This window comes from Megalobrama amblycephala, linkage group LG21, assembly GCF_018812025.1.
Source record: "Megalobrama amblycephala isolate DHTTF-2021 linkage group LG21, ASM1881202v1, whole genome shotgun sequence".
NCBI lineage: Eukaryota > Metazoa > Chordata > Actinopteri > Cypriniformes > Xenocyprididae > Megalobrama > Megalobrama amblycephala.
This window is the reverse complement of record NC_063064.1, coordinates 25,408,175-25,435,938: the sequence shown is the minus strand read 5'-3', so window position 1 is coordinate 25,435,938 and position 27,764 is coordinate 25,408,175. Positions and strand designations below refer to the sequence as shown.

The following is a 27,764-nucleotide window of genomic DNA, read 5'->3' as shown; positions in this document are numbered from 1 at the left end:
GACTTGATAACTCGTAATTGTGTTTATATCTCGCATTTCTGACTTGATAACTCGTAATTGTGTTTATATCTCGCATTTCTGACTTGATAACTCGTAATTGTGAGTTTATATCTCGCAATTCTGACTTGATAACTCGTAATTGTGAGTGTATATCTCGCAATTCTGACTTGATAACTCGTAATTGTGAGTTTATATCTTGCATTTCTGACTTTATAACTCGTAATTGTGAGTTTATATCTCGCATTTCTGACTTTATAACTCGTAATTGTGAGTTTATATCTCGCATTTCTGACTTTATAACTCGTAATTGTGAGTTTATATCTCGCATTTCTGACTTTATAACTCGTAATTGTGAGTTTATATCTCGCATTTCTGACTTTATAACTCGTAATTGTGAGTTTATATCTCGCAATTCTGACTTGATAACTCGTAATTGTGAGTGTATATCTCGCAATTCTGACTTGATAACTCGTAATTGTGAGTTTATATCTTGCATTTCTGACTTTATAACTCGTAATTGTGAGTTTATATCTCGCATTTCTGACTTTATAACTCGTAATTGTGAGTTTATATCTTGCATTTCTGACTTTATAACTCGTAATTGTGAGTTTATATCTCGCATTTCTGACTTTATAACTCGTAATTGTGAGTTTATATCTCGCATTTCTGACTTTATAACTCGTAATTGTGAGTTTATATCTCGCATTTCTGAATTTATAACTCGTAATTGTGAGTTTATATCTCGCATTTCTGACTATAACTAATTGAGAGTTTATATCTCGCAATTCTGACTTGATAACTCGTAATTGTGAGTTTATATCTCGCATTTCTGACTTTATAACTCGTAATTGTGAGTTTATATCTCGCATTTCTGACTTTATAACTCGTAATTGTGAGTTTATATCTCGCATTTCTGACTTTATAACTCGTAATTGTGAGTTTATATCTCGCATTTCTGACTTTATAACTCGTAATTGTGAGTTTATATCTCGCATTTCTGACTTGATAACTCGTAATTGTGAGTTTATATCTCGCATTTCTGACTTGATAACTCGTAATTGTGAGTTTATATCTCGCATTTCTGACTTTATAACTCGTAATTGTGAGTTTATATCATGCAATTTTGAGAAAAAAAAGTCAGAATTACAAGATAAAAGGTCGCAATTGTACCTTTTTTTATTTTTTATTCAGTGGAGGAAACAAGCCTCCATAGTTCTTATTGCTATAACATCTAAAAATATTATTCTCATCATATATATATACTTAAACACGCACACTAGTTTAAAAGTATATTTATATATAATATTTAATATGCTAATTTTAATGCTATTTATCATATATATTTAGGCATATATCTTTTTCATTTGAATTGAAGAAACGTGATCTGGACGTGTTTTCATGAGATTCACCTTTGCAGTTCAAACTGATACAATGCATTCACCAAAAATGAAACATGAAGAAGACAGTGTGACACCTTGGTCTTTTATAAAGCTTTTTTCCAACACTGTTCTGAATCATGAACTCTGCAATGCCATAAAAATGATCCAATATAACACGTGAAATGAAGTTGACAGTTAAACTCAACCGTTTCACCCCTTTAGCACGGCCTGCTTTGGCCGGAATAAGGATGAGCTGAGTCTTCAGTCTCGGCACATTTGCCGTGTAGTATTAAAAGAGAACATCTTTACCACCAAACATTGCCCTGAGCGAGACTATCGACTCTCATCTCCAGGAAGAAATGGATCAAATGAAATATTAGATGGCCAACAGTTCCCTGCAGCCAGCTGTGGTTGAGGTCCCGCATTACTGAGCGGATTGCGGTGCCATGCTGAATTGTGTCTGGGTTGGGGGGGGATGATGAGGTGCTTTGCCAGGGCAGGCCTCAGGTGCCAAATGTGGTGTTGAGAGAGAGAAGGAGAGTAATTCTCCCCGCTGGAGCAAGCTCTCACAGTTTAAACACCCCGGGCACTCGGCCATCTCCGTCTCACATAACAGCATCGGCCGTTTCTACTCGCATGCACTTCTTCAGCAGTTTAGCGAGCAGGAGAAAGATGGCATGAGAGAGAGGAAAAATGTGGAGTGAGAGACGAAATGAGAGAAAGACAGATAGAAAGAAAGAAAACGAGAAAGAGCGAGAGAGATAAGACTGCAAAAGTGGGTCAAGGACTCAGTTCAGCCATAATTACAGAACTCCCAACACCACAAGCTGGAAGATCAATCCGGCATGGGATTTAGAAACCTATTGTCTCTCTCTCTTCTCTCTCTCTCTCTCCCTCCCTCTCTCTCCTTTTGAACGAATCTGTTTTTGCAGGATTTTTCAGCCCTGCCTTTTGCCATCAAGCCCTTTAATTAAGATTAGGATACAGCTCTCACTTCAAACTCCCAGCAGCAGAACTGAAGCATTTTAAGGTGAATCACACAACAACCTGTCCAGGCCACATTTCACCCCAAAATCAAAGGATAAAGTAAATTAAGTAAACATTATTATCATTATTTTCAGGAACATTTACAGACTGTAATGTGTCTGGACATTTTATTACACTTTTTATTCTCAATCTCATTAGATTCTTATTACTGTAATACAAACATTAAAATTAGCATGCTATATATATCAGCGCTTCCGTTTATGCAAGATAATTATGTTTTGAAATTTTAGGGTGACACATGACCTGAACAAAAAAGTTTTTGTTAGAATAACACACCTCTATGGTGTCCTCTTAACAAAATTACCAAAACCACCAAAACCTTTTCACAGCAGATTGTGGTTTTTCACAATAGCTACACTTGTTTGAGGAGCTTTATCAGAGGCTGATGTCAAAATGGCCTGCAGTCTCTTGTGTTTTATGATCCAAGGTTAACACTCCATTCCGAATATCTCTTTGGAGACCCAAAAGAAATGACAGTAGGCTACAGTGACTGAATGTGATGCCACAGGTCAGTCTACTGCTGCCGTGTCTAATGGATTCTCATGCCTCGCCCTGACATTCACATTGGCAGGTATTATTGACAAAGAGGCAGTCCGGCAATAAATTTTATACGTGAAACACTTCACGTGGCATTGAGTGCTGCATATGAGTTCCTTGTGTTGCCTAGGGGCTGTGATACCGCAGAACGTCCATTAATAAGGATCAGTAGACAGCTTCATCATGTCTGAAGTTAAACCAAAAACGATAAGAGAAATATGAAAAATCATACTTAGGAAAGTGGATACTTAGTATGAATAAATCATTTGTTTTGTTGCAAACACTTTAGGATAGCTGTTAAGTGTTTGTATGGTACATAACCACAGTGATGTCCTGATTTAGAGGTACAGAAACGGACAAAAATGGATTCATAACATATAACTGATGTTGCACAACAGACTGTTTTTTTTTTTAGTGAAACAACATCAAAAGACATTGACTGCGTTGGTGTCATTAATAAAAAAAATACAGTGGCATGAAACAAAGTTGTTATTGTTAACTAAAAGTAAAACAAATACAATATACAATCTAAAACAAAGCATAAATATTAGATGGAAAACTTAAAATTGTTGTTTGTGCCAAAGCAACAGTTCTCATTTTCATTTAGTTTAAGTTAAACTAAAACTAAATAAACTAAAACTTAATAAGAACTATATAGACATTTTTTTTAAAAAAAATATATAACTATAAAAATAAAAAGGACAAAAAACACAACAAAATTACTAAAACTTTAAAATTAAAATGAAAACAGAAAATATAAAAGTTCAAAATTTTAACAAAAACTATAATAATATATCAACTATACTAAAATAACTGATTAAAACTACTAAAATTACTAAAACTGAAATAAAAAAATAAAGCTAAATAGAAATATTTTAAAAATAAAAATGACAAAAGCACATTACAATATTACTAATGAAAATCTAAAAAATAAAAGCTTAAATCAAAATATTAAAAATGCTATGATAGTATATAAATAATAATAAAATAGCACTGGAATGAAAATATACAGTTTGTACCATATAAAGTACCACTGTATCACTGCACCATGATACCGAAACAGTGCTTTTGGTAAAGGATGTGTTATATCACAAATTCAATATAAGTGGGCAACTGATAAAGAAGGATGATATTACAAGTCAACAAATACCCTAATCTCCAGTTAAATCTAATTAGCACAGGTTAAGCTTCCTCAAAACAACAACAACAACAAAAGCTTCTGCAACCATCACATGTTGCATAAGTCTGACATCGAGAGATTGAACACTTCTGCCTATGGCCAACACACAACAGCTGCACTGCAACCTGTCGGCATTTGTGTAAAGCACCCGAGTGAACCTCATCTCTCAAGAGCGGAGGCCAGGGACAATGTCCCTGAGAAAGACCGACTGCACATAACTCTGGACTGATCGGACAGGCCATTCTCTGTGTGTGATTGATAATGCCTGTCCGGTGCGAGGTGAAACACAATGGTGTTTGGCAGCCACCTGATTCGAATGGATTGCAGAAAATGAAATCGATGTGGCTCTGCAAAGACAAGTTGCTTGAACTGCCTCTATCGGGACTGTCATCAATACATTTATTGATCCCAAGGGGAAAATGTTGGCCTGTGCACTCCGCCAGACTAACTGATTAAAATTACCGCAGTGAACAAATGCGAGATTTGATTGGAGGAGAAAACACAGCAGTTTTAAAACAATCTGTCATCAAGATAAGAGGTTTCTTATTCATGCTATATGAGTCACACTTCTACAGAAAAAAAATGTGATGATGTACATCCTCTTTTTCAGCTATAGAAAAAAAAGCTGGCTTTGTGTTTAAATAAGCCCACCAATGGCTTGGACAAAGGTCCAAGCAGTCAGACTTCAGTCAAATGGTAGTTTACTTACAAAAAAAAAAAAAAAAAAAAAATGTGACTGAGTAAGGAGAGTATAAGTAATAGTCACTCTATAAAGTGTCACAAAAGTATATTCCAAGTCATACGACAATCTTCCCCTCCAGTAGGCATTTTAACTGCTGTTGCAGATATAAGTCAGCGAGTTAAACCAGAGATCCGGTCAGTGAATGGATCATTCAGACCTGTGGATCGACTAATTCATCGAAAAGATTTGACACAAAAGAACACTCAAGCAACAGATGATTTTAATTTGTAAATAAATCATTCAGACAAGCTTTGAGCAATAATTACCCATGCCATTGAAAAGATCAAAAGAATGATTTGTTCGCTGATCCGTTTCTCAAGTCAATTCATGAGAAGTGGCGATGTGAGTTGAACTCAAGGAACCAGACTGATTCATGAATGAGTCATTCAGACCGATTATGTGACATGGATTCATTAGAAAGATCTGAATCAAAAGAACGATTCTGACTCAAAAGTGTGATTTGTTCGCTTATCCTTTTCTCGAGTCAACTCATGAGAGAAGTGATGATGTGATTTGAACTCTGGAACCAGATTGTTCTGATTTATGAATGAATCATTTAGACCGATATTGTGAAATGGGCTACTTCCATAATCGCATACTCTCTGAATAGGTACTTATTTTGAATAAGTATTACTTTGCGACTGCTAAAAAGTATGTTCTATATAGTATGAATGTGTGTAGTATGAATGTAATCTGGATGCACTATATTTGCCATTTTGTCACCGTCATGTGACCTACCAGTATCAGTTGCGTCGCTTCACTGCCATTCAGAAATCCTCTGCTGTGGCCTCATGGAATAGTAAAGTGTCCATTGTATGCACACTTCAGAATCTCAATGGAAGAAGCAGGTCATCCGGGTACTTTTTGCCTACTCTTTAATGAGCGCTGTGAATTCAGACATACTACTCTTGTCGCATACTGTTTTACACCTACTATAATGTAGGGAAGTATGTGATTTCTGAGGCAGTCACGGTTCAACTGATTCAATAAAAAGTTCTGAATCAAAGGAACGATTCTGACTTCAAAAGAGCAATTAGTTCACTGATCTGGTTCTCGAGTCATGAGAAGAGTAGCAATGTGAGTTGAACTTGACAATCGGATGAGTTTAATTCATAAACAAATCATTTAGACCGGTTTTGTTCAGCTGATCAACCGAATCATTGAACAGATCTACGTATATCAAAAGAGCGTTTCGTTCACTGATCCAGTTCTTGGCAGTGTGAGTTGAACTTGGAAATGTGATCAGTCTATTTCACAAGTTAATCATATAGGCCGGTTTTGTGAAATGGATCAATGGATTCATTGAAATGGTCTATTTGCGAATGGGGCATCGCTATTTCTCTCACAAGCTCTACTTCTCAGAGATCTGTATGTCAGATATCATGACTTCAAAAGACTTTCATAGTACAGTATATATAGTTCACGAGTCATATGGACTACTTTTATGATACTGTTAGGGTGTTTTCTTGTCATTTAGAGTCCTCAATTCATTTCATTATATACAAAACTGTTGCCATATTATCCATCCATTGAAGAAAGCCAGTAATGCAACAAAATAAGGGTAAGTAAATAATGACAGAATTTTAATTTGAGTGAACTACTTCTTTAATAAGTCAAGAGGAGCTTGAAGCTTGACAAGCTAGAGTTTTAAAGTAGCTTCCTCAACACTGGTTGTCATTTTATAGCAGACTTCCTTACCCTTGGGGACTCAGTATTTTAAATAGTGTCGCAAGTCGCAGACTTAATTTCCCATGCACAATTACACTTTCTCTTCAGAGTCTTCAGCCGGGGGCAGAGGAGCTGGAAAAAGCTTTTAATGGAAGGGAAAAGGGAGTAATGAAGAGACGGGAGTTATCTTCTCCAACACTCTTCTTTTTCTTCACTGCCACGTTCTTTTATCTTTCTCATTACTGGCCTTCCACTTAGTGTTTGTGTTTTATAATCGTTTACTAATATTTGAAAGGTGAGCTGCCCTCTAGAAAGTGTCTGGCAAAGCTTGTTGTTGCCGAGTCAGACTTTTTTTTGTTTCATTATGGAAAGCATGATGAGACTTTGCAATCCTGGTCGATGTTTTGGATGTAAAACACTTGTCCTTGTAAAACACTGGTCTTTAGTAGCTTTCTGGGCATTTGAAAGTGTTAATTATCTTGCTGTCAATACAGGCCTCACTGAGCTATCAGATTTTATCAAAAATATCTTCATTTTTGTTCTGAAGATGAACGAAGGTCTTACAGGTTTGGAACGACATGAGGGTGAGTAATCAATGACAGAATTTTCATTTTTGGGTGAACGAACCCTTTAATTAGAAAATTTCTATTTTTTTAAATTGAAATGATTTAAAAGCCTTAAACCAGTAAACCAGGTTTTTAAAGGAAGAATTCATCCACAAATTAAAATTCTGCCATTTACTCACCCTCGTGCCTGTGTGGCTTTTCTTTCATCTGTGGAATTCAAAATGAGATAATTTGAAGAATATTCATACTACTTTTTAAGACACTCAATAAATATTAGTATTGTAATTTTACAGTTGTACTTTCTATTTAAAGTAATAATTCATTTTAAATTTACATTGAAATATTACAATATTTCTTGTGAAATAGCAATATTTCTTGATTTAATATTTATTTGTGCAGCTCTACAAACAAGCACACAGCAAATCTTGTTTTTAAATTGCATTTTAAATCGAAATTGCAGTTTTTATCAGAAAAATCACCCCCCGCCAAATCATGCAGCCTTGTCATGTAATATATTCCACTATATTCAAAGTTCTTATAACATTCATGTTTACATATATTTATATAAGGTGTGTTTAAGAAAAAAAAAAATGAGGGTGACTAAATTATGACAGATTTTTTTTTTTTTTTTTTTGGATGAACTGTACCTTTAAGTGCAACCTCTTGGCAATCTCAGGTGCTTTCAGTAAACTGGGATCTTGATGGTTAAGAATGTGGTTGATTTGGGCAGCGTCTGTGTTGTCGTGGAGCTGATCTCAGGGTGCAGTGATGTATGTGTTTGTTGTTCTCTGGGCACGTGAGGAGAATCCCACTGGGCTGGAACCCTATTAGAACCTCAGCACTCAAGCTTATCTCATCTGATAAGGCACACAGAGACACGAACGAGAACGAGAGCTCTCTAATGCACTTCTTCACTGATAGAGGAGCGAAAAGGAGGGGAGGGGAGAAGAAGGTACGAGAGTGGAGGAATGAGGAGATGAGAGGTCTTCTGTTTGACTGAAAACTAAATTAAACAAGTAAATTCTGTCTAAAACAACCACATATCTACAAAAAAGGCTGATCCAGTGTTGCAAAAACAGACATGTAAAATTAATGTCGTCCTTCAACAGTAACCAGATTGTGAAAGGCAAAATACATTTTGATGCAAAAAGACTGCTGCTGTGGGCCGCCCATTTGCCTATAATGGGTAATTTGATCATCTTGGGCTGAATTTAGCTAGACAGAAAATAATTCAAGGTCCAAATAACCTACAATATTTTCCTTCGAGAGTAGTAAAAAGTCATTTACCTCCTCTTGTAAATCAATGAATCCAATTTCGAAATCTGGGCTGTTGGAAAACCTTATCAGTGACCTGATGCAAAGCGAGGTGTGAAGAAAACTCACTCAAATGCCTTGCGCTCGATCAAAAACTCTCCAAATCAATCACATTTGTTGATTACATTTTTGGCATGAATTTATGCCAACACTCGAGTATTTAACAGCATGCAGATGCTAAAAAGATTGCAAGTTTTTTTTTCCTTTTGGCTCTGTATGTTCAGCCTCTACAGACCAAGATACGTGTTATGAGCAAAAGCACCCTTAAAGGAACAGTTTGCTCAAAAATGAAAGCATGCTTGTGCACTATTTAAACTTTAAATAACCATTTAGATTTGTTGTCACTGACGTCACACCTGTCACGGCATGTCTCATAAGTGTGAATATGAACAAGCAACGAACAAAATGTTGAGAAATCATTGTATGGACTTTGTTTCACAGAAATCACATAGGTTTGAAATAATTATACCTTTATTGGTATACTGTAATTCTTTAAAACTTTAGAAATAGTTTATAAGCTGATCTGTAAAGTGTAAGGTGCAATGAATGACTTCTTAATTTTTTTTTTTTTTTATGTTTAAATTAAGCAGTCATTTTTATCTTTATCTTTTTTTTTTTTTTTTTTTTTTAAATCTTGATAAAAAATCTAGAACAGTGATTCCTAACCAGAGGTCCTCAGCAAACTTTGAAGGAGGCAGTGGGATGAAATAAACTTAAATGAATATATTATCATTATCATTATTATTATATTAAAACAATCTAACTTAATTAAAATGCTAAAAAACAATCAAGATGTAAACTGAAACTATATTTCGTTTTTCCCCCTCAGTACATGTTTTTATTGAAGAACATACAGTTTTTCAAACATCATATATGGCTACTAATGCTTAACTCAGATGCTGTCTTGTGATGTCCTTGATATTGTATTGTATGCTTAGAGAGCTTTATATCAGCATACACGAACCAAAAACCTCAAATAATTGTGATTTCTATCACAGTATCATACTGCCACCTACAGGCCTTTGCAAATACATGCAGCTGTGCAGCACCTGCGTTTTCCTCATTTGATCTCATCTGTTGTAACTAATTCACATTCTAATTATAATTCATGAGAGGAATATGACAATCTGGGCTTGACCCATAGAAGTTGGCTCAGTGTATTGATACTGATCAGAAATGACAGCAGCACTGTTCCAGAACCGCAAAGACGGAGAGGAATCTAAAAGAGCGCAACCGGATAGTGAAACACAGCAGAAATATGGAGCATGAAACAGTGCTTATTTAAATGTAAGACTCCTCTCTGAGATTCAGATTTATTTATAAACCACTAGAAGACACAGATAGAAAATATTCACAGTAAACACATTACAAAAGACCATGTCACAACCTTTTCAGGGGCAACAAAGCATTTTAAATGTTCCAAAGCTGATCAGGGTGAAATCAAAAGACTGTTGTTTAACACCTAAAGGATTCAAATAGGGAGGCAATTTTTAAAGGCTATATAGGTTTTAAAACATAAATAAATTAATAAATATGGCACTTAAGATGGCACTAATATAGTGCATCAGAAAATATCCCTCTTTAGGGATCATTAATGGGATAGTTCACCCAAAAATGAAACTTCTGTCATCATTTTCTCAGTCTCATGTAGTTTCAAACTCATATAACTGACTTTGTTCTGCGGAACATAAAGGAATTTTAATTAAATGTTTTTAAGAATGTTCTGGTAGCTCTTTTTCATGCACTGAATGGGAACAAAGCTTTCAAGCATGGAAAAAGCATGCAAAAGCATCATAAAAGAAGTTCATACGACTGATGATATTAAAAAGAGTGGCCAAGATATTCTTTAGAAATTCTCTTTTTTTTGTTTCACAGTAGATAGACATTAATACGGGTTTGGGACTACATGAGAAGTGAGTGAAAAATAAATCCTTTATGAGTGAACGATTCCTTTAACATGTATAGAACAATTTCCTCATAATGGGCATTAAACAAACTCTATCATTAACAACACCTACACACCTGCACGCACAGATCCCCGCACACTCTCGAAATAACAGACAAACAACACACACTCACGCTATGGTACTGTAGACATGTCACATCCTGTATGACATTTTCCTCAGTGCAGTTCCATGTTCTCCCAACAGCCTCCCTTTTAGTTTTTGTGCTGTTTAAACATCAGTTCTCCAGTCAACACCATCTCTGGTCTGGCTCTTTGTCATACTCAGCTTGTGCGCTGCTGTAAATGTTCATGATGTGGCCTGAAGGATGCCAGACGTTCGTTTTGAGCATGTTTTAGCACTGCATACACATGGTGGACTCACATATCCATGTCCCCATCATATGCTAGAGCCAGTGCTTTCTGCGGACTGCTGCTGGGACTGTCCTCTGGGTTCTTACTGAAATGCAAAACATGTTTAAATTTGTATAAACTCAGAACAACCACCTAAGAAACAATTTGTGTCATGATTTCTTGTAGTTTAAACTATCACCACTAGAGTGCAGAACATACATGTTTCATCTATGATATTTACCAATGAGGGAGTCATAAATGATTTGTGTTAAAAACATATACCAGTGGTTTATTTATGGGGTAATGTTCATTTAGGCAGTCATTATCGCAAACTTAACTGACGGGAGGGTGATTAGGAGCCCAGCTGTTTTATTATGTGAAAGAAAGAGACCATAGAGTGATATGAAGCACATTAAACTAGCACAGCCATGTAAAAATCAGCCTCACCACAGTAGGAAGGACATCATGATAAGGAGGAGGATCACAACAAACCCAGCTGCCATCAGCCCATATACCCACAACTTGACACGGCCATCTGTTAGTCAAAATAAACATTAACATTTGCAAAGGATGGTGCATGGTTGAGAAAACTGGCTCATGACCACCAGCTGTCAATAGGGCTGGGACAATAAATCGATTCATCTCGATTTGTGGATGGATTTTGCATCGCAATTTTCTCTCGAATCGATTCTGAGCTTAGTTTAAACAGCTGATTGCGCTCTAGGCTAGTTTTTAACTGCACACTCAAATGCTCACGAAGAAGAGCAGTGAAGAGCGTTTGTGCGTCCGGCTAAGTCCGAGAATGTATTTGCACCTCTGAATGCTTTTATGACGCAAGATTAATGTAAACAGCTCACTGCAAACCCTTGTAATTTGCTTCAACCTTTTCAAACTTTATGAATGATTATTTTATAGAAGGTTAAAGTTGTGTGGGTAAGGAATTGGAAGCAATTTCTCAATTTGCGATGCATTGATTTATTTGTCCTAGCCTTAGCTGTCAATCAAACAATCCATCCAATAGAGTCCTGCAGGGATGGCATTCATTTGTAGGCTAAACATGGAAACCAGTTAGCATTTTATCACTTCCAGTTCAATTGTTTTTTGAATGAGTTATTGGATAAATGCCTGAAATAAGGTCTGTGGTTAACACAAGTTTAAGATATTTTTATGTTTTATCATATGTGACCTGATCCAGCAAAATGAGTCACAGTGACCCAAATTTCAAAATTGAGATTTTGGTATCAATGGAAAGATGAGACAATAAGCTTTAAAATGATATCCTATAGTCAAAGTCATACCTTGAATGGTTTTAAAGATATACCCATTTGAATTATGGTCGTCTGCCCTCTTTTTCCAATTGAAAACCTGAGAAAATCGCTTTAAAGTTTTTTGCCCGTTTTTTTGTTGATATCTTTCAAAATCCATTGCATTTAAAGGGATAAACTATTTATTTTACAGCTTAATTTGACCAAAGACATACATATATATAAATGCTATTAAACCAGGCTGAAGCTCAAATTATTTTTAAGTATTTATTTGAATTAATATTTTATAAGGCACTTTTACAAAGATTTACTAAAATCAGAAAGATTTAACAGAGGTGCTACATTTTTGCTTGAGAGAGAGGGTGTGTGTGTGTGTGTGTGCGCGTGTGTGCGTGCGTGCGAGAGAGAGAGAGAGAGAGAGAGAGAGAGAGAGAGAGAAAGTGAGAGCAGCAGAGCTTAGGTTAGCAGCCCCCAGTTTAAAGCTTTGGCCACTTTTTTCTCTTTTGACAGTGACATTTTTCAAATATTATTAATAAACAGAACTAACTTACACACAGTATACTACACTACACTATACACTATACAGTACTGAACTTGAATCTTTCTGAGGAGATCTACTAGCTTGTTTACACAGAGCACGCGTTTATGTCAGTGTGTTTACATTTCTAAGCTTTTTGATTGGTTCTATACAACGTGTAACACCATATTTGGAGAGCAGAGATAGTGACGTTTCAGGGGATACCGGGAAATGCTCATAAGTGACGAGAGGAGTTGAGAAGTTAATTTCCAGCGAATTTAGTAAAACTATGTCAAATTTAATAGCCATTTAAATACCTTTACTCAATTATCTGGACTACGAAACTTTGGGAGATTATTTTTGAAAGTCTGTTCTTTGAAATTAGCTTAAAAAAAATCGATTTTTTCATTGTTTTTCCACATTATCGGCCCATATCTCATTTCGCCAGAGCGGGTCACATATAACATAAAATACACAAGTCATTTGTTTTTCTAAAGGTTTTACTTGTCTTAAAAAAGGGGGCTGCTAACAAGCATGTACTGAGGATGTTGAGACATTAAACGCCATCACACCGAACACATCTACTCACTAGTCTACTTCAAACTTTCAGGGAAAATGTTTCTTAAAGAGTTGAAGTCATGCGACCGTGCCGTGGTGCAGTTTGTTTATAGACTATGTTTAGCTTGTTACTTCTGGCAATTGTATTTAAGCATCAAAATTCATAAAGGTGTGTTCAATTATAAAGAGATGATCATTAAGAAAAAAAATGTGTTGGTCACAGAGTTTATTTTATGCAGCAATTCAAAAGCCAATGGAAAAATCCTATTGGGTTTTTGTCAAGGGAACCGATGCTAACTTCTGGGCTGGCCTACAAAAATCATAACTGCAGTACCCTATAGGAAAGCAAATGGTTGTCATTAGTACCTGGTCCAAGAGGCTGCAGCGCCCAGTCCTTGACGTGGCTCTTGTTCCGAGCGTGCTCTGGTCTAAGACGGCCTGCGGTGGTTTTCACATCTGCCTTCTTATGGTCCAACCCTGGGGTTCTAGTACAGTAGTCAAGGAACCCATGAGAGGTCATGACCTCTGTGAAGCCCTTCTCACAACCGCAGACTCCATTCTGACACAAAGACAGAGAGATTCTCATAAAACATCAGTGATGGGGGAGTATGCTGGATATTGAAATGTGCTACGCTCTACATATGGAGATGTACAGCTGTTAATTGCATGGCATTAGAGGGTGAGATGAAGTTGTGATATGTGATAATGAAGGGTTTTACATCTCATTATAACAGAGTGAGACACTGTCGTAAGTCAAATGATACCACATTTAGTAAACTCAGCATCTGTCAAAGATCCTTTCCTAAAAAAAAAAAAAAGGAATATCAGTCACTATTATAATAAAAAAATAAAACCATCTCGAGATTAAAGTTGTTAAATTTCGAGAAAAAAGTCTAGATAAAATGTTGAGAATAAAGTCATTAAATTATGAGAATAAAGTCATTAAATTACGAGAAAAAAGTCGTTAAATTATGAGAACAAATTCGTAATTTAACGAATTTTTTCTCGTAACGACTTTTTTCTCAAAATTTAACATTTTTCTCATAATTTAACTAATTTGTTCTCGTAATTTAACGAATTTTTTCTCGTAACGACTTTTTTCTCGTAATTTAACGAGTTTATTCTCAACATTTTATCTCAACATTTTTCTCGTAATTTAACAAGTTTATTCTCAACATTTTATCTCGACATTTTTCTCGAAATTTAACGAGTTTATTCTCAACATTTTATCTCGAAATTTTTCTCGAAATTTAATGACTTTTTTCTCGTAATTTAACAAGTTTAATCTCGAGATGGTTTTATTTTTTTATTATTGCTTGGCCCTAATCCTCTTCCGTATGTTCTCCACCGATACCTATAGCCAATTATTCAGAGGGATATCTGCTGATACCGATAAAGATACCGATAGTTTGGGGGTTCTGTCTTTTATACCTTCTAGTGTTAATTTCGTCAGACGAGACGAAATATGTTCGTCGACGACCTTTTTTTTCATGACTAAGACGAGACGATGACAAGACTGCACCACTGTCCAAAAACGCTGACTAAGACTAAATTAACATGCATTATTGTTGACGAAAAAAGACGAGACGAAAATGTTTTGTATAAAATAAAAACTAAGATAAAATCTCTCTTCATTTTCGTCTACAATCGTCTCTGCTTTTTCATCAGCTGTTACGCCTTTAAAATATTCAGAACGAGTTCGCGGCTTCGCGCTGTTGCTCAAGTTAAGCCTCATTGAAGCCTTGTTTACACTGCATGCGTGTGCGGCTCGTTACGGCTCCGTCAAGGTGTTGTTCCGTCCTCTGTGCGATGTCAACTCAAACAAAGAAATTTCAAGTTTTTCAACTTCGAATCTCTTGTCGTCAGTTTCTAGTGATGTAAAATATGAGTGGGAGTTTACACAGGGTGATTATTTTGACTTTGTTTTGTATTTGAGCTGCGCGTCTTGGAGGCGAGGCGCCTATCTTTAGCGAAGCGGCGCGTCAAGCCGCTTCTGGGACGCTTCTCAAACGCACCGCGGCGCGGCTGGTGTAAACACAAGCATTGACTAGAGTGGCCGTGTATCAGCTCCGGTAGCCGCGTCGCAGCCGTAACAAGCCGCACACGCGTGCAGTGTAAACGAGGCTTTACAGGTCTCATACGCCTGTGGCTGCAACACGAAACTGCTGAACACACAACACCCAAAGCGAACACGAGTGACGAGCGACGACGACATGCTAGCTTTTGAATTGTGTTGGTTAAAATAAAATACTCTTCAGAACAGGTTAATCATTTGTGAATGTGTCTCCTAAATCAGAAATTGGAAACCAGACACGTTTAACATTTGCATTCAACAAAAATCTTTCAACAAGTGTATTTTGTCAGGTAATTATGACATTTAACCAATGTTTGAGATATGTGAAAGACTTTTTTTTACTAAAATGTTTATCAGTAATAATGTGTTATTTTTAAAAAAAGACTAAAATTTTTTGACTAAAACGACTAAAATTAAAAGACTTTTAGTCAACTAAAACTTGACTAAGATACCTTGAGTTTTCTTTTGACTAAAACTAGACTAAAATGACGAGACGTTTAGTCGACTAAAACTTGACTAACAAAAAAAGATATGTGAATGACTAAATATGACTAAAACTAACAAGGACATTTGGCACAAGACTAAGACTAAGACTAAATTAAAAATAGGTGACGAAATTAACACTAATATCTTCTTTTAAATTAATCATAATTTCATTCTAATTAATAATTATATTTTTAATTACTATATCTTGAAAGAAATGCAAAATAAAACTTTATTCTCTCCATTTCATCAGCTTGTTTCAGAGTAAAACTGGTATCAGTTATAAACAAACATTACTCAAATTAATATTAACACACATTAACTAAATTCTGAAGATTAAATTAATATTTCTTAACTTTCTGAATGTTATTCATATAATTACTATTAATATTAAACTGGTTTCTCAGCATTTTCTTGACACAAAGCCCAAATGCAGTGCAATTTCCTGCCTTCTTTTGATTGACAGGATATATTGATCGGCCCTGACTATCAGCTGTTTTTAATTTGCTTTTATCGTCTGATACCATATTATTGGTCGTTATATCTGTGCATCTGTAATAATAATAATAATTATATCGAAAACACCCCACATTTTCCATTACTGTAATGAAGAAAAAAAAAAAAAAATCAATGCTGTAAAAAAAACTTTTTAAATTGTTAAGTATTACATTTCTGAATTACAGCAATGCATCTAAGCAAATAATGAATTTTTTTATAGTTTAAGTTTTCATTTTCATTTTGAATAATTTTGTTATTCATTTAGTTTTGTGCTTTTGCCATTTTTTATTATTTTTTTATTATATTTTTATACAGCTTCAATTAATTTTGATTTCAGTTTTAGTATTTTATTATTTCAATTCAAAATTTTACTTCAGTTAGTTGCTAAGACAAGTTTTTTTAACAGTTTTAGTTAACAATAACAATGAGGAGGCCGGAGAGGAACATTAGAATTACTGTTGCTATTTTGTTCCTTTTAGATTTGGGATGAAATAGGACCAGGACATGTTCTTTGTGAGATTCAGCGGGTAGTGAATCAGATCATGTGTGTTCTGTGTTACCTGTGTGCAGAAGGAGAAGGGTTTGGTGCAGGGAGGGTGGCACTGTCGTACCGCAGATGGCTGAATCTGAGCGATGCAGCCTCCTAATGTAGAGGAACACTGATTACATTAAGCTAAAATTAAAATTAATGGTTGTGTTTTTTCCACATCATTTCCAATACTAAAAAAGCTATGAAATAAGACATGAATTTGCTCTCTTTTAATGCTATTTTCAGAAATAATGCATTTAGACTCAATACATTAATAGCGCGCACCTGTGACGTTGACTCCATCAGAACGCTGACACCACACCAGCCTACGGTTATGCCTCCACTCACCAGTCATCCATTCATAACTAAGACACGTTCCTCCTGGAAGAACAGATGAAAACACACTGGAGTGCTTTTCTGGTTTAGTGGCTGAACAACACATCCTGTTTATCACTTCTCAGCCTCTGAGCTGTTTTCTCAAACAGCCAGAGAGGAAATAACAACTCTGAAAAACAACAGCTTGGAACTGTCCAAGCCAAATAAAAGGAAGGGGTTTATTTGTTCAAACCAAGTATTGAGTTCTTTTAAATGTGGCAGACTGCTTCTTTACCAATATCTGTCAATCAAAATGTTGAAAATAAGTAGTGCAAGTTCATGACAAAAAAGCATTAAACTCAACTAAAACTTGTTTTTCTCCACTACGGCTTCCCACAAACCTTGGCATTGCCGTGTCTCATACATCTGGCTGGGACAGGAGTCCTGGTTCTCCGGGACTTGTGTGACTACAGCTCTAGAACGAGCCTGTCGACCCCACGTCTCAAAGCTCCGCCCATCCAAACACAGCAGCTGACATGAACTCCACGGTGACCACTTGGTTAGGTGACATTCTCCTGATGAATAAGAGAGAAATTGCAGCAAATGAGTGGATCCTTCAGAAATCATAATAATATGTTGATTTGGTGCTCAAGAAGCATTTCTCATTATTATCATCAATGTTGAAAACAGTTTCTGAAAAAATAAATTAATACTTTTATTTAGCAAGAATGCATTAAACTAATCAAAAGACACAGTAAAGACATTTATAATGTTACAAAAGAATATATATATATATATATATATATATATATATATATATATATAAATAAATAAATGCAGCCTGGGTGATCATAAGAGTCTTCTTTCAAAAACATTAAAAAAGAAATTTATTGAGTGTGGTATTTGTGCTAGTATTTTTGTTAGAGATGCAAACCTGGACAAGGGATTGTGCAGGGCTGCAATAACTCAATCTCACTGACTTTGCTCTGTGAATTTCCTACACACATCTTATCATCCACCAGAACAGGCTGAGGAGGACCTGAGAGAGAACCCCAGTGCACCACACAGGATATTTCCCTCCGACTTACTCCCTCGCCACAGTCGGCCCCCTGCAAAGAGAGAGAGAGAGAAGGATTAGGATCTGACTGCATCTGTCATGTTCATGATGTTATATTGGGCTGTTTAGAAGTATTATGTGCTGCTGAAATAGATCAGGCCATTTTTTCCACAGTTCTGTTATTTAGAAAGTGTGGGTAGAAAGAAACCACTCTAGATTTAGCCATAATATAATTGGCTCATTATAACACCATGATGGGGCCTCCGCATGGGCTCGTGTCCAACACGCAAAATGATTCACAGCCAGAGAGCGTTTCTGATCAGTAAGTGTTCTGATTAAAAAAAAAAAAAGCATGTCGACTCTTTTTTTGCTGCTTACAGAACCTATGTCTGTCATAGAAACACGTTTGATTGCTCAGGACACCTATTTCAGTGACTTTGTAGAGACATGGTATAAAATTGTTCTACTAGAGAGAAACTTGGGACAAGGTATTGACTTTTTTTTTTGTATTTATTTACACCTAAAATGAATTTGATATTTTTTATTTGTAATTATATATTTTAGAGTTATATATTTTACACCCAAAATTAATTTTGATTTATTTTTTCCACATATTTCCCCATATTTCCATTACATAATTTACAGCTAAAAATGCATTTTACCGTTTATTTTTACTTATTTTATTTTTTACACCTAAAATTATATACTTTTTAGAGCTAAAAATGACTTTTACTTTTTATTTATACATATTTAAATTTTTAAACCTAAAAAGTTATTTTACTTTTGACATACACTACCGTTCAAGAGTTTGGGGTCAGTCTCTTATGTTCACCAAGGCTGCATTTAACTGATCAAAAATACAGTAAAAACAGTAATATTGTGAAAAAGCTGAATTTTCAACAGCCATTACTCCATGATCTTTTAGAAATCATTCTAATATACTGATTTTGTGCTCATTAGGGCCCAAGCGAAAATTCGCGCAGGGCCCTCTTGTTCTTCTAAGGATTATTATTATTTTTTTTTTTTTTTTTTTTTTATTTTTTTTCCGTCTTCCGGGGCTTTTTGGGGGCCTTAACATGCTCAAAAACTCTTGAAAATTGGCACACACATTGGAATCCGCGGCCATTAGGACGCCGGAGAGGCTGGTACCCGGGCGTGGCAGGGGGGCTCGACAGCGCCCCCTTGAAAAAAGTCTGAAAATTTGGTCCATATATTAAACACGCTTGCACGTATTAGTATGAAACTCAGTACACATATAGACCTCATCGGGCCGAACAACTTTCGTGCTCTAAGTTAAACACCACGCCAACAGGAAGTCAGCTATTAAGGGTTGTTTGAAAAACGCATGCTCTGGAATTTGATATACTCCTCCTAGACGATTAATCCGATCGCCACCAAACTCGGTCAGCATGAAGTCAAGACACTGATGATTAAAAATTGCCAGGGGATTTTTGATATCTCGAACGGTTTGGCCGTGGCGAGGCAACGAATTTATGGCGAGAAAAAGGAAACAGGAAATGTGTTATAACGTCTGCATACATATATTGATCTTTATGAAACTTCACGAGTGTGTTCGTTATAGGAGTCTGATCACATGGATGTGACTATTGTGAGTCAAAGTTATAGCGCCACCAACTGGCAGCAGGAAGTGTATCACTTTTTGAAATGTTTTGAGATCACCCTCTTATTTTTACCTGATTTGCTTCAAACTTCATCAGTGTAATGTCAATACACAGCAGATGTAGACCTATGACAGGATTTTTGATATTTGAAATATTGTTGCCATGGCAACAGGTCAAACTGTAATAATATTCTTGAGTGTTTTTGAGGCTCTTAACATGCTTCAAATTGCATGAAACTCGACACACACATCAATATTGTCAACCAGTAGACATGGACAAAGCCATAGAAATGGGCGTGGTGGAGGGGCTCAGTAGCGCCACCTTTTGACAAAAGTGGGGGGTTAGTTTTTCCTACAATCACCAAACTCGGTACACATATTGTTCTCATCAAGCCGGACAATTTTCTAATTTACATTCATTAGCTCCGACCAACAGGAAGTCAGCTATTTTGGTTTGAATGTTAATTTTTTGAAAAAACAGGCTATGAATTTTATACTACTGCTCCTACAGGGTTTATCCAATTTACACCAAACTTTTTTTAACTTGTTGCTAACACATTGAAGTTGTTTAATTGCAAACGGATTTTGGATATCTCAAACGGTTTGGCCGTGGCGAGGCAACGAATTTATGGCAAGAAAAGGGAAACAAAGTGTTATAACTTCTGCATACATTAATTGATTTTGATGAAACTTCGGCTTAGTCTTCGTTGTACAAGGCTGATCACATGGATGTGACTATTGTGATTCAAAGTAATAGCGCCACCAACTGGAAGCAGAAAATGTGTCACTTTTAGCATACATTGAGATCACCCTCTTATTTTTACCTGATTTGCTTCAAAATTCATCAGAATAATGTTAAAACTTGGCACATGTAATACTTTGAAAATGGGCAGGGAGGAGGGGCTCTATAGCAGCACCTTGTAGTGCAGTAAATGTGGAGCGAATTTGACATAGTCCTTTGATGTTTAACCGTTTTAAATGCCTATTGCCCGCTGTGCACAGTTGCCCTGAAGCCACCGGGGTGGCGGTGCCACCGGGCTTGGGCCCGCCATCGCTGCTCGCAGCTATATTTTCTTATTATTATCAATGTTGAAAAAAAGTATACTTTCAGCTGCTGAATGAATCATTAGGTGACAAATGTACGCCATAAGGCACAAATGCATCTGCAGATAGGGATTTTTACAGTGGCATTGTTTACTTTTATGTAATGCCGCACCTATGCCGACCGCTTAACATAAAGATCTGAGAATGAGACAGAACTCTGTCAAAGCTGTTTATAACAGCACAGCAAGGATGATGTTATCTCATATGAGCTCAGGAGAATCCCTGTTATGATGTGCACGCTTTGACAGTTTAATGGAAACAGTAGCCTTTAGCTATGTGAATGTCTTTGGTCTGTTCATTTGTGCTTGCAAAGGACAATGTCTCAGCGGCAGCAGCAGTTGTTTGTTTGAGTTTAACTCAATCAGGTGCACTGCATCAATACTACCTCAACCCTGCATGGTCTCCAGTCCCCCAGTCTCCAGCTGTAGCAAGGCCTAATGGGACAGGGGCGAGTCTGGGAGAGTTGAGACGGACAGGGACGACCTCCCTCATTGGCAGGCTGCAGAACAACCCTGGTCCGCGTCATTTTACCTACAAGTGAGACACAAACACGTGGGATCAGGACCTGAAGTTCAGCGTGAGCACAGTTTGCATGCTGAAATTTAATAAGTGCTCTGGGAAGAGTCTACTCACGGGACTGGCAGAGCCTTGAATGGAGATAAATGAGACTGATAATAGATTTTAATTAAGCCCCTAACAATAGCCGAGTTCAAGGAAGCATGACTGAACTCTCAAGGGTGTAAACATACAGATGTGTGCTATCTTTCCAAAGATTCTCAATTCATATTTACTGGCCAAGGCTAAAAATAAAAGCAGAAAAGTACCACTTATGTTTTCACTAAATTTTCATCAAATATATATATAAAATATACATATGAATGTATTAATATTAAATAATTAATTACTATTATAAATAATAATAATAACTGTTATTATCATTTAATTATTATAATAATAATTATTATTAATTTTATTGTCCAGTGTTGAGAAGGAAAGCACCACTTGTTTTCTTCAAAAAAGGGAAAAAGGTATTATAATTTTTTTTTTTATAGTATTACAAAAAGCTAAACATTTATAATAATTAGTATTCAAATAATAATAATAATAATAATATTTTATAAAACGGTAGTTGCTGTCATTTATTCTGATTGGTCAATAGCTGTGTTTTATTCACGATAAAACATGGCTATGACCGCCTCACTCAACGGTTCTGTGTATCACTACACAACACCCATAATAACCACTCTTAGCAACGTAAACGTATTATGTAGAAGAGTATTATGAGAAAGAGATTGACTGAGCGAGTTTATTACCTGCATTCAGATTTCCTTCAGGTCAGTCCTATGTTCATAATAAAAAATCTGTTTAAATATCCGCTGCAATATCTTGTCCTTTTAATAGTTAAGGGGTTTTCCCGTGACTGACAGCGCTAGTCAAAGCATTTGTCAGTGGCATCTTGTTCCGTGTTCACAACAATTCAGTCTTTTTGATATAAAAGTCTTTGCTTCTGAGTGATACTCATATAGACGGTATTTGCCGCCATCTAATGGTGTAAAAATTTAACTTGCTATTGATGTTGCTGTTCACAGTCAGGGACTATTTTTTCCAGCGGAAGGAAGGCTTTTAGTGATTTTACTTCATGAAAGTTGCATTGATACATATCTGCCCTTCAGCCGTGGCTAATGCTGCCTTCACGTGCCCTCTGAATTATCGTAAATATGAGTTTCCTAGGTAAAAATTGCACATGAACGCCCTCCCATTTCGAAACCTGAATGCGATGAGTTTGTAATCACTTTTGTAATTCAGAAGAGGGAATTATCAAATTTCCAATAGCACGTGAAGGCAGCATTATTCACAATAAAGCACTGCCTCTATTGCTTACGTATCAGTTATAGATCTTACTTTGGCTTCCACAGGTGTGTGAACATTCTGACCAGGTGGACCACTCTGTAATCAGGCAATTAACAGGGCAGCCCACCTCACAGGGGGCAGAGAGCTTTCCACGTGAAGGACCCAACTAGAAAAGAGAAGAAAACAATAAAATCGCCAGATTCCTATTAGAGCTTTTATTGTGAAAGAATTCCAGTAAGAAAAAAACAGTCACCTCTTTGCACATGCTCAGTTCCACCAGCTTTCCATCGCTGCGGACACAGTTCAGGAGTCGAGTCTTAATCCCCCGGCCGCATACTGCGTTTTCACTGAGTTGACAGCTACTCCAGTCTTCAACACACACACACATACACACACTCACAAATTCACTCCCTGCACTTCATAATGTGGACAGAACACTTTTTTTTGACAATCTGTAAATTGTGATAGAGTGAACGTTTGTTACAGTACCTGAGTAAACGTAGGAGTATTTGAGACAGGTCATATTGATACAGGGTTGAGTCTGGTTTAGATCAGGGCAGGTATGGTCTCCTTCTGGCCACCTCAAAACAGTTCTACTCCTCCATCTCAAATCACCATCATTACAATCCTGGAGGAATGCAGACATCACTCACACCAGTACACAATCTTGCACAATCTCATTCATTGTGTTTACAGTAACGCATTTACAACAGAAGTCTATATAAACTCAACCCCAAACTTCTGGAACTCCACAATTAAAGTATTTTAATCTTAATTCCATTTAATCTTAATTCCATTTAATACATTTACATTTAATCTTAATTACATTTAATCTTTTAATATTGTTGTGGACAGTGGCCTTGGAGTCAAAAAGGTTGTATCTGATTTAAATGGATTTTTCTCTATGCAACAGTTGAGTATCAAGCTGAAAATTACAGGCTTTAGGATATTTTCAATATAACTGCACAGGTTAGCAAGCCATTCTACCCCACGTGTGTAATGTCAACAAGCGTAATGTTAAAATCATGTGGCTATACCTTCAAAACAGTGTGGATTTTATTGTTTATTCAGGTGCAATACCTTGCACCCTAGAGACATCCATTAAAATGTTTGCTTTTTAGTGGTAATCAACATAATTTCACAAATGTAGTGCTAAACTTGAACATTTCTATCAATACACCTAATGAACCCATTTTTCTTGTAGGAGCTTTCAACCGTCCATCATCCAACAGTTAGGTTTTGCTAATTTTCTGGGGACAATTTTAAAAGGTTCAACTACACAAGTATAATAAAACTGTGTTTCAGCACTACTGTCAATCATTTTGTTAAATCCACTCTGCAATATATTTACTAAAGTAATAAACACTTCATTTTAGTCATCCCATCATGACAAGCTTCCCTCCATCCTGACATTTTATTATCCATTCATCAGCCCCTCCATCTATTCATCCATCAGTCAAACTGACCACGGTACATTTGGTCCACTGGCTCCACTCTGATGTCACGCAGTGGGCGGGGCATGGGAGCTGGCAGGTCTCAGCATTGACTGGTTGTTCTTCCTGGGCACACATTGAGTCATCCACAACCTCATCCTGGTTTTCTCCTCCCTTTTTCAAGCAGCTTTCAGTCAGAGACAAACAAAAGTTGTCAAGGATGGTTGTGGCACCTCTAATGCAAAGAAATTTCTACCTAGTCAGGGTGAGAGCACAAATACAACTACAAAACATTGATGTTGAGTTATAACATCACCCATAGTATCCCATCACCCCCCCTGACCTCACTATATTCTGAAGGGCAGAGTTACGACCTCACTTATCTTTAAGAAGCAGAGTTATGACCCCATGAATCTGTTTGGCACTGTTGTGACCTCTCCTCGGTTTTGAACGCTGACTTACGAGACAATTTTGCTGTGTGACGCACACAGGATCTGTTTTATCATTATACCACAGAGGTAAAACAATATATTGTGCTGCTGTATTGTGGCAGAATGGGGACATTTTAAAAAGACATTCTCAGTACGAGACACAACTTCGTTTTAATGAAACTTCTAAAGATATAATTTGCGATGATAAGCTCACTGGATTTTGCAGGGCCGGAAACCCTCTCCGCATGTAGGCTGGGTCGGTCCGGTGTTCGTGAGATTGTTTGGTGGTTTTATGATGCACAAGGAGCAGGACTTCACTTCCCACACATACTGACTGCAGTCTGAGTAACAGGGCAGTACCTCAGACACCTGATCACAGACAAGATAGCTATGATTTTTGTTATGGCAGCATGCACACAAATGTGTGTTTTGTGCATCTGTGTGTACACAAAGTATGTACAGAAATAAATAACATGCTAATATTTATACAGGCAGGCACACACACACTTTTGAGGACAAAATATTATATACACACACACGATTCTCTAGGGCACTCACCTGAGCCTTTGTAGATATTCATATCAGCAGAACATAACCAGCGGCAAAACCACGGGAAAGAAAGAGGAATGAATGGAGAAAAGGAAGAGGAAAAGAAGGGAAAAAGAAAGGAAGAGAATATAAAAGGGGAGAGGAAATAGGAATAGGAAGGAAAGGAAAAGTAGAGCAAAGAAAAGGAAAAGAACGGGTTAAGAAAGGAAAACAAAATAAAGGAAAACAAAGGCAATAAAATTAATGGGGAAAGGGGATGGAAATAGAAAATGAAATTGGAAAATGAAAAGAAACAAATGCATAAAGAAAAGGATATGAAAGGAAGAGGAAATTAATGGAGAGAGGAAAGGAAAATAAAGAGGAAAGAAAAGAGAAAGGAAAAAGGAAATACCAAAATAGGAAAGTAAAGCAAAGCAAAGGAAATGAAAAAGGAAAGAAAGTAAATAAAAGGAAAGGAAAAGAAAGGAAATTAAAAAAAATGTGGAAAGGAAAGAAAAAGGGCAATGAAATGGAAAACATTTCAAACAAAAGAGGAAGAGGTAATTAATGGGGATTGGAAAGGAAAGGGAAAAGAAAGTAAGAGGAAATTGGAAAAGAAATGAAATAGGATCAGGAAAGGGGAATTGAAAAAAAGTGGAAAGCGAACATAAAGCAAAGGAAAAAGAAAGGAAATTAAACGAATAGAGAAAAGGAAAATAAAAGGAAATAGAATTAAGGCAGAAAGAAAAAAAAGAAATGAAAGTAACAGAAAGAGGAAAGTTACAGGGAAAGGAAGAAGGAATAGGAAAATGGGAAAGGAAAGGGAAAATGAAAAAGGGAAGGAAAGGAAAGATTTTCTATTAGTTTCTGTTGGAACATGTTTGCCCCCACCGTAGATTCGTTATTTAGTGGTTCATTTATATGAGGGAAACTGAGCTGAAGGAAATGCTTGCTGACTCCAGTTCAGATCCATGAAACTTTAATGTTGCTTGACCTGCCCTGATGGAATATAAAATAAAGAGAGTGAAATAAAAGGAAAAAGAGCAAAAAGCTGGGGGGATAAGAGGTTCAGTCCCCGGAGGCTCTCCAGGCTTGTCTTACTAGAACAGAATGTGGTTGAGAAACATTGTGGAAACAGCTGAATGTGGGCAGCCTGGGGAAGACCCCCAAAGCCAGGCCAGATGAATAATAAATTATACAGTAGATTTACACACACACTGTCTTGTTCTCTGTGACTCCCACTCACAGATGAAGATACACTATTCTTGAATACATGACCACTTATAATTTAAGAATATGCGTGTGTACAGTATGTGATACTTACAGTATGTGATAAGTATAGGTTACTTTAAAGGGGACCTCTTATGCCCCTTTTTACAAGATGTAAAATAAGTCCCTGGTGTTCCCAGAGTGTGTATGTGAAGTTTTAGCATTAAATACTCCACAGATCATTTATTATAGCATGTTAAAATTGCCACTTTTTGGGTGTGAACAAAAACGCACCGTTTTTGAATGTGTCCCTTTAAATGCAAATGAGCTGCTGCTCCCGGCCCCCTTTCCAGAAGAGGGTGGAGTTTCAAGAACTCATGCTCTGGCATACCTATTTGTGCTACGTGCTTAGATTGTGCTACCTCCCATTAAAACAGTAGATAGCACAAATCGATAGTGAAAAATGCATCTATCTATCTATCTATCTATCTATCTATCTATCTATCTATCTATCTATCTATCTATCTATCTATCTATCTATCTATCTATCTATCTATCTATCTATCTATCTATCTATCTATCTATCTATCTATCTATCTATCTATCTATCTATCTATCTATCTATCTATCTATCTATCAGATTGTGCTACCAGCATCATATTCATGTGGTTTGAGGCTTTATTAAGAACCATACCTACCCCTACCCCAAAACAATCCAGTGTTGGTAGCACAATCTGATAGGTAGCATTATTTGTCAGAACACCTGTTACAACAAAACAGGACAATCTCACGCACCAAAAATGTCAGAAAGGGCGTTCATGTGCAATTTTTAACTAGGAAACTGTTTACTATAATTCCAATAGCGCATGAGGACAGCATCAGTTCTGGATATGAAGTATGAGCCAGTGTTAATTTCGTTAACGAAAACTATGACGAAATATGTTCGTGGACAACCTTTTTTTCCATGACTAAGACGAGATAATGAGAGACGACACCAATTTCATTTAACGATAACGTGACTAAAAGTACTCGTGCAATATCGTTGACGAAAAAAGACGAGACTGAAATGTGGCAAAAAGACTAAACACTTGACCAACATCACTTTAATCGCTTTTTGTTTTTATCGAATAAATGAGAAAAAACATTACAGACTGTCTTTACGAGCGGTCACGGTTACGGTTGCCAGATTTCCAGAATTTAATCCCACTATCAGAGCTTTTCTGTTAAAAGAAAACGTTTTACTTAATCTTTGCAATCTGGCAACCACGCACACGAGCCCTCTCTACACTGAGGAAGAAGCGCAGATGAATGAAAACACAGACAAGTAAGCTGGAGTTCAGCGCTCTTCATTTGAGATTTTCTACTTAAACTAAAGTGTCTATAATTCGCTGCTCGTTTACTGACTAAATCTGGGACCAAAGTGCAGGCTGATATCCAGCAGCGGCTCTCAAACTGACGTACGCGAAAAGTGTTGTTCATTTTATTCTACTTCCACCTTGTGTTTATTGGTACATCCAAAAACACAATATTTGTAATGACGTCATTGTAGGAGAGAACTCGTT

At 36.5% G+C, this 27,764-nt stretch overlaps 1 protein-coding gene across 5 annotated transcripts in view; it reads right to left on the bottom strand.

The window, feature by feature from the left end:
* Window positions 1-9,732: 9,732 nt before the first annotated feature.
* Window positions 9,733-27,764, bottom strand: part of thsd7bb (thrombospondin, type I, domain containing 7Bb) — an 86,312-nt gene continuing 68,280 nt past the window's right edge. For 3 of the 5 annotated variants that reach the window (XM_048172749.1, XM_048172747.1, XM_048172748.1), the window contains 14 exons: window positions 25,024-25,029; window positions 24,680-24,834; window positions 24,068-24,221; window positions 23,091-23,229; window positions 22,855-22,970; window positions 22,653-22,767; window positions 21,136-21,281; window positions 17,903-18,077; window positions 17,370-17,543; window positions 16,939-17,034; window positions 16,685-16,767; window positions 13,436-13,628; window positions 11,177-11,264; window positions 9,733-10,835 (listed from right to left, as the gene is read on the bottom strand). In XM_048172749.1, the coding sequence (XP_048028706.1) occupies window positions 10,757-10,835; window positions 11,177-11,264; window positions 13,436-13,628; window positions 16,685-16,767; window positions 16,939-17,034; window positions 17,370-17,543; window positions 17,903-18,077; window positions 21,136-21,281; window positions 22,653-22,767; window positions 22,855-22,970; window positions 23,091-23,229; window positions 24,068-24,221; window positions 24,680-24,834; window positions 25,024-25,029 (1,719 nt within the window). In that variant the 3' untranslated portion in view covers window positions 9,733-10,756. The remainder of the gene's footprint in view (window positions 10,836-11,176; window positions 11,265-13,435; window positions 13,629-16,684; window positions 16,768-16,938; window positions 17,035-17,369; window positions 17,544-17,902; window positions 18,078-21,135; window positions 21,282-22,652; window positions 22,768-22,854; window positions 22,971-23,090; window positions 23,230-24,067; window positions 24,222-24,679; window positions 24,835-25,023; window positions 25,030-27,764) is intronic. The other 2 variants (XM_048172751.1, XM_048172750.1) reach the window with 2 other exon arrangements.